This window comes from Ahaetulla prasina, chromosome 3 (genome assembly GCF_028640845.1).
Source record: "Ahaetulla prasina isolate Xishuangbanna chromosome 3, ASM2864084v1, whole genome shotgun sequence".
Classification (NCBI taxonomy): domain Eukaryota; kingdom Metazoa; phylum Chordata; class Lepidosauria; order Squamata; family Colubridae; genus Ahaetulla; species Ahaetulla prasina.
In genome coordinates this window covers 13,467,985-13,475,681 of record NC_080541.1, presented here as the reverse complement: position 1 = coordinate 13,475,681, position 7,697 = coordinate 13,467,985, and the positions used below count along the sequence as shown (strand labels likewise).

The window sequence follows — 7,697 nt, the reverse complement described above, 5'->3', positions numbered from 1 at the left end:
TGCAAAATCCCCATTCCCTCCCCACTGCTGGGGGAAGGATACTGCAAAATCTCCATTCCCACCCCACTCCTGGAGGAAAGATACTGCAGAATCTCCATTCCCTCCCCACTCCTGGGGGAAGGATATTGCAAAATACCCATTCCCACCCCACTCTGGGACCAGCCAGAGGTTGTATTTGCTGGTTCTCCGAACTGCTCAAAATTTCTGCTACCGGTTCTCCAGAATCTGCTACCGGTTCTCCAGAATCTGTCTGGATTTGCTGGATTTCACCCCTGATAAGATATACATACCGTGTTTTCCCCAAAATAAGACCGGGTCTTATATTAATTTTTGCTCCAAAAAATGCATTATGGCTTATTTTCCGGTTAGGTCTTATTTTGGGGGAAAATACAGTACTAAATGCCTCTGTCTACGGCTTATTTTTGGGGTAGGGCTTATATTACGAGCATCCTGAAAAATCATGTTAGGCCTTATTTTCTAGGTGGGTCTTATTTTCGGGGCGTCATGGTAGTTTAAAACTGCCTTTGGCTCAATCTGTGGATTTTAAAAGCGGTGCTGGGAAAGAATTTTTGGAAAGCAGGCTGTCTTTGCATGTTATCTACAGCTGTGTGAAAGAGACATCAGTTTTTAATATCAGCTTTCCAATCTATCAGGCCCCAAAGTTGCAGTAAAGAAAGTCACCTTTTAGCATTTGCAAAGAAACTAACGGGATTTAATTTTTGAACCCCTTTGCCTTTCCCTTCTCCTACCTATTTCAGATAGTTCAGTGTTAATAGCGGCATTTAATTTTGTAAAAGAAGCTCACCAAAAGTTACCAGCCTGTTGTGTTTGGGCTAACCAGCAGTGGGGCTGAGACACGTGAGAAATGATGGCGAAAAACAAGGATTTTCTATCCCTGCAAAACCACAACCTGCATTTCTGAGCTGTGCATAGAGCGATGCTAGGACATTGCTTTCCCGAACAACAGGGGTGTCAAACCCAAGGCCCGGAGGCCAGATCTGGCTCGCCGTGGTGCTTTAGATCTGGTTCGCGGGGCCACCCTAGAAACAGCAAAGGACTGGCTTGCGGTGCCTCTGCCAGTGAAACGGGCTCCCGAGCTCCGTTTTGGGCTGCGACGTCCTCTTGCAACCTTCTGCCAATGAAAACAGAGCTCGGGAGCCCCCTCGAGCTCTGTTTTCATTGGCAGAAGGTTGCAAGAGGACGTCGCAGCCCAAAACGGAGCTCGGAAGCCTGTTTTCACTGGTAGAGCGCTCAAGCCACCACATGAGTGACATGAGTGACATCGAGCTGGCCACCCCCCCCCCCCAAGATCAAACACAACCTTGATGCGGCCCTCAATGAAATCAAGTCTTTTTCAACTTGGAAGATGGCAAGACTGGCTTGGGAATTCTGGGAGACAGGTTTCCCCAACCTTTTTTTTGGCACCGGAGATGTTTTATGGAAGGCAATTTTTCCACAGACCGGGGGTGGGGGTGAAGAGGATAGTTTTGCATGCAACTCAGATCCCGTACATGTGCAGATGAAGTTTCACTCACTCGCTCGCCCGCAACTGTGTGGCCCGGTTCCTAACAGGCCATGGATCAGTACCAGTCTCCGGCCCAGGGGTTTGGGACCTGTTGTAGAAGCCTTTAAAGTCAACCACCAAGGCCTTCTGGTTTCCCCCCTTGTTTTTGAGTGGCAAAGACAAATCAGTGGACAGGGTGATCGTGTCTTCAACCTCTGCATGCCACTCACCTCACATGATTGGAATTGGCAAGTCACTGATTGAAGCTCAAGTTTCCCGTGTCCCAAGTTGCTCAAATGCCAATTTATAGCTACCTAAGCTCCTTTTTATCCTTTCATAACAGGCTTAATTAGATGCCCTTCAGTAAACTGTCATCCTCCAGATTTGCGAGGATGTTGATTGGAAACTAGCTTAGTGGTAATTCTAACATACCTTTCCTAGCACCTAAGGGAAAGAAAGAAGGAAAGAGAGAGAAAGAGGGAGGGAGACTTAATTTTTTTTAAAAAAGAAGTTCTGCTGAGTTATCCATATATAAAAAAATGGCTGTGTGTGTGTCTATGTTCCAGCATCACTCTGGAACGCCTTGAGCAATTTCAACCAAACTTGGTACACAGATGAGTTACTCTCTGGAAAAAAATACTGTGGGGGTAAGACACCCCTCGGGGTGAATATAGCAGCCGCGCCGCCCAGCTGTTCAATCCTGGCGGGGGTCTTCTGCCACGCGCCACCCGCTGGGTTATCCTGGACGGCGAGGAAGATCGTTAATCGCCAGATGGGTGTTGGCCCAGGCAGTTACCGCGGTGGCCGCCCATGCATAGCTCGCTGCCAGGTGCCAGATGGTGGTTAACGGGTGGGTGTTGCAGCCGGATGGACAGGGGGTGGGGCCCAAAGACTCATAGTGATTTTGTGTATGATGTGTGTATACTGTATGCATACTTTTAAAAGCATGTAAGGATTGGGATACATAAATGCCCAGGCAACACCAGATTATCAGCTAGTTCTTAATAAAAATAATTATTCCTCCTCCTCCTCCCCCCCCTTCAAACAAACACCCATATCACTATTCTGGACACAGGAAAAAAAAACACCAAACACTGCAAAGTTACAAATTTATTTTGTTTGAAATAAATACAAATAATTCATTAATAAACTTTTCCCCCCAAATAGGCAAGTTGAGCCTCTCTATTACAATCTGCTATTCCTCATTATAAACTTTCCAGGAAACTTTGAAGTTGTCATTTGAAGGAGGAGGAGGAGGGGAAAAAAAAAAAGAGCAAACCCAGGTAATTAACCCAGAGTAAAAGAAATCAGTTCTCATGAACTACCTCAGATATTCAGCTCTGAAGATGCTAAATGATGCAAATGCTCAATATCCAAAAATCATTAGCTATATTAAGTTTTGTGAAGTAGCAAACAGATCAAGCCAGTGGAAAAATAGATATAATTAGGTTCCTATAAAAACTAGAATTCTCATCTACGCTAGAAACCTGTTGAGCTGTCTTGCTCATAGCTTCCCACCCTGTAAGCGCGGCAGACATCGGCAAAGTAGCTTTTCAATTGTAGAAATCAATATAATCTACTTTTACAATCATCAAACTAAATCTCTATTACAGCCTTGCCTCTTCCTCCCGACGTTTTTTGTGCGAAGATTTATCGTTCTCAGGTAATCACTATACACGATTTCCACTGTCTTAATTTACTGTTAGAGTTCAATCCAAGAATGAGATGCTTCTTGCTTTGGGAGCAAAATACTGGGGGAGGTGAGTGAGTGGGTAGGTGAGGGTATCCCTGCAGGAAAAGCCTGCAACGCAAAAGTGGTTTAATTACAGTAGAGAGAACAGCTTTACTATCTATTGCTGCGGCTTCTTGAAGGCCACCAGTCGAAATGCAAAATTTAAGACCAAATGTGGTGCATTTCTAAGAATCCCGAACCCTTAACTCTAGTCTGATTAAGCAGCATGAATGGACCGCAGCTAAGTTCTCAGGTCTGCCTGAAAGAGATTTTCATCAGTGGGGTTTTTGCCTCCCAAGTTGTATCAAATTCCCCCCTTTTTAAATGTTGGGGTGTGGCAAACGGAGCGCTTGGGTGCTATCCGTGAGGCCAGTCACCCAACTCCCTTTGAGGAATAAGTATGGATCAGAGTGGAGGCGGAAGAGTTTTAAAAATCTCCCAATGTTTTCTTTTCTTTCTTTTTCCCATCTCCCCTTTGACAATGAAGCCTTAAAATAAGACCGGGGGGGGGGGGGGAGAAATACTGTTTAGTTTGTAGAACTGGGTGAAAGGAGAGTCAGAGATAACCCACCAGCTTCAGGCAATTGCTTTCCGAAAAAGACAAGACAGTAGAGGTTGCAGTCTTGGATCTTAAAAAAGAAATATATTAGAGCAATAACTGGATGTTAAAAGCCTTCTAGGAGTAAGCTGGAAAGATCAGCCATTTGATTAGGGAAAGAGAGCATCTGAGATATTGCTTTGTTTTATTGGTCCCTAGGGGTTTGGGGAAGGGAGGGGTAGAAAGATCCATTTGTTACGGGGAACCCCTTAGGTTAATTATCGCAACGCGCAGCCTTGAGGCTGAGGCTTGGTCTTGGTTTGGACTAGGGCGGCATCGTTTTAACAGGACACTTCCATTGACTTGGGGCTCGACTGTCCACTGGTCTTGGCAGAATTAGAACTCAGCTCGATGTCTGTGGCAGCACGATTCCGGGGAGCGTCCCCGGTTTGGGATCTGCTCCTGGGCCCTTCGCCTGTGTGAGACCGACTTCGGGAACCTTCCCCGGTGTGGGATCTGCTCCTGTTCCCTTCCATGGACGTGACGCTGGAACCGGAAGCCGTGCGGGACCTCATTAGTCTGGTCATGCTTGCGGAAGGCACTGTCAACGCAAAACTCACAGTTACAGAGGTACACTAATTTGCAAGGACCATTGTTTAAAAAAATGGAGAAAAAGGTCTGTGTGTTATGCATTGCGTGCGGGTTTTTTGAGCCAAGAACCAAATTAGGCTGTGGATCAAAGAGCCAGTAAGATCAGGATAAGAAATACATTGCTTTATTTGTCTGTTAACTGATCTTATTGTGAGGCATCAAAGGTCAGGTCCATAGGTGGAGGTCCAATTAATCTGATTTATTACTACTCGTGGACAGGAATCTTCTCAGCTAATGGTTAGTACCTGCTTGGAATTAGTTAGAAGTCAAAAAAAATTGAAGGGGATGGGGTTGGACTTAGTTTGCTGGTGGCTACATAGTTCTAGACTGATCTCTCTTTTAACCCCACCCCCAGTTAAAAGTCTGCGGAGGTTCTCAGTCATCCAGGTCATGGTTGTCCCAAAGGTGCTTTTTCAGGAGGCAATTGGACTTTTTTGGTTTTTTTCTTTGAAGACCTTTCGCTTCTTATCCAAGTAGCTTCTTCAGCTCTGACTGGATGGTGGGGAATGGAAGAATTTATATTCCTTGCAGACAGCTAGTCATTTGCATCCTTTTAGAGCAAGGGTCTCCAACCTTGGCAACTTTCGGACTTGTGGACTTCAGCTTCCAGAATTCCTCAGCCAGCTTTGCTGGCTGAGGAACTCTGGGAGTTGAAGTCCACAAGTCCGAAAGTAGCCAAGGTTGGAGACCTCTGTTTTAGAGGGTTGTTGAGACCATATGAAGGTTTATCAGTGTCCTCAAGAACTGGGAGCACCGCTCAGGTGACCCTGAGGACACAGATAAACCTCCAAGTGCTTCAACGACCCTCTAAAAGGATGCAAAGGAACAGCTGTCTGTAAGGAATATAAATCCTTCCATTCCCCACCATCCTGTCAGAGCTGAAGAAGCTTCTTGGATGAGAAGCAAAACGTCTTCAAAAGAAAAAAACAAGAAAGTCCAGTTGCCTCCTGAAAAAGCACCTTTGGACCATTCCCAGTTCTGCCACTCCTTCCCCTACACGTACATAGTTAACAAAATTATTTCCTTTGTTTATGATAGTTAACTTTTATCGTGTTAAAAATATAGAGAGAGGCTTTGGAGACCACAGCCAAGATGCCAAAGAATAGGATTTATCTGTGTGCCCTCTGATGCAGTTTTTCTACCCGGCAACCACAATCGCAACCTCAAGACAAAAATCTACGGATTAAAAGTGTTTTGCGATTAAGGAAATCATTTAGAAAGAAAACGATGGGAGGAAAAGTAAACCACAAAATCTCCAGAGACAGCAGACTATCAGTCGGATCTATCGGGACTTCTAGAACAAAAGCAATTGAATGCATCGTACACAATTTCAGGCACACACCTGCTACAGAAACTTAGCCAATTTTTTTTTAAAGCCAACAACTACTTACTGTATCCCATTCCCTGGATGAAGTATTTGAAAGCTTCAGCAAGCTTGGCAGGCTGTAAAAAGGAAACGTAGCATGTGAATGTAATAATTACCTGTTATTAAATATTTCCAAAAAAAGGAGATTGGACAAAGAACAGTCAAAACAAAAGATCCTCAGATCCATTGAATACGTTTAGAGCTGTGGAAGAACTGCCAGCTTAAATATTGCTGCAACTCAACACTAAAACCTCTGATGACGTCACCTTGGTACAGTTACACATTACCGAGTCTGCTTAGCTAGCTGGCTATTTATTTACATCCAAGCTTTATTATTTTTACAAATAACTCAAGGCAATAAATATATCCAACATATCCTCCTATTTTTCCCCACAACAACCACCCTGACAGGTGAGTTGGACTGAGAAGAGAGTGACTGGCCCGAAGTCACCGAAGCTGGCTTTCATGGCTATGGCGGCATTAGAATTCAGAGCAGGGATGAAATCCAGCAGATTCTGACAGGTTCTGGAGAACCGGTAGCGGAAATTTTGAGTAGTTTGGAGAACCGGAAAATGCCACCTCTGGCTGGCCCCAGAGTGGGGTGAGAGTGGAGATTTTCCAATATCTTTCCCCCATGAGTGGGGAGGGAATGGGGATTTTGTAGTATCCTTCCCCAGGAGAGGGGTGGGAATGGGGATTTTGCAGTACCTTCCCCTGCCACGCCCACAGAACCAGTAGTAAAAAAATGATTTCAATGATTTCACCATTGATTCAGAGCTTCCTAGTTATTGGCCGAAAGTCACCCAGGCAGTTTTTATGGCTAAGGCAGGACTTGAACTCAGCCTCCTGCTTTCTAGCCAGGTAGCGTAACCACTACCCCACAATGGCTCTCAATTCTACCTAGGGAGTTTTGCTTTCCATCACAGATGGTAAATATAAATAAATGGATCTGGTTTTCAACAGATCAAAATCTTGTGAAATTCTCTTCAGTACTCATTATCTGTGGTTGCCCAAAATCAATTCCTACCTGGGAAACCTGAGGAAGGCCACCACAATCAGCCATCTGCAAAAGAAATAATAATAATAATTAATAATTAATAATAATAATAATAATAATAATAATAATAATAATAATAATAATAATAATAATAATAATACGAATAGTACAAAATCCAGTATAGTTATCTCGTTTGCTGTGTATACTGTCATTTTGTGTAAATAAAATAATGTTTTAATTTAAAAGAAAAAAAATCCAATTCTCTCCAACAATACCACCTTATTTGCCCTGACTCACAATTCAAAGCTTGACTCTTGCAATCATAGGTATGGGAAGAATGGATTTTATCACTGAACTGTAAGAAGCCAAAAAAAAAAAAAAAGATTTCTGGATATATTGTTCACTTAGAAGTCTGTTCAGAAGGATTTTAAAGGAGGTTTTTAAAGTAATATTCCATTTCAGCTGCAGATTCCTAATGTCTGTTGGTAAAAGGGTAGAGAAGATACGTATTTTCTAAATGGAATTATCAGTAGTGAAAGTTAAGAAGTCTTAAAAAAATCCATGTTTTTTTTTCATGGTGACCACTAGCTCATAATGTCCAGGAGTTGATCTTTCACATCAGTCCTTCAGATGTGTTGGCCTTCAACTCCCAGAATTCCACTCAGCTGCTTGGGAATTCACAGGCAAATACATCTGTACTGGTGGACATTAGACTAGGAAGGCTACTGTCTACCACAATTCTGCTGAATGAATATCCCTTATCTTTTTTGATTTAGTCACCACTCACTTTTGTGAGAATGGGCAAGTTACTAGCTGAGAAGGCCTACACTAACGAAATTAATGATAACTGGATTCGAAATGCAATTCTTGTTCGGAATTACATGTGAGGTGTCTCTACGGTTTGAGGGA

At 43.4% G+C, this 7,697-nt stretch overlaps 1 protein-coding gene across 2 annotated transcripts in view; it reads right to left on the bottom strand.

Moving 5' to 3' along the window:
• Positions 1-2,599: 2,599 nt before the first annotated feature.
• Positions 2,600-7,697, bottom strand: part of NDRG1 (N-myc downstream regulated 1) — a 65,255-nt gene continuing 60,157 nt past the window's right edge. For both annotated transcript variants that reach the window (XM_058175194.1, XM_058175195.1), the window contains exons 14-16: positions 6,819-6,854; positions 5,817-5,868; positions 2,600-4,375 (exon numbers count right to left, since the gene is read on the bottom strand). In XM_058175194.1, coding sequence (XP_058031177.1) covers positions 4,116-4,375; positions 5,817-5,868; positions 6,819-6,854 — 348 coding nt within the window. In that variant the 3' untranslated portion in view covers positions 2,600-4,115. The remainder of the gene's footprint in view (positions 4,376-5,816; positions 5,869-6,818; positions 6,855-7,697) is intronic.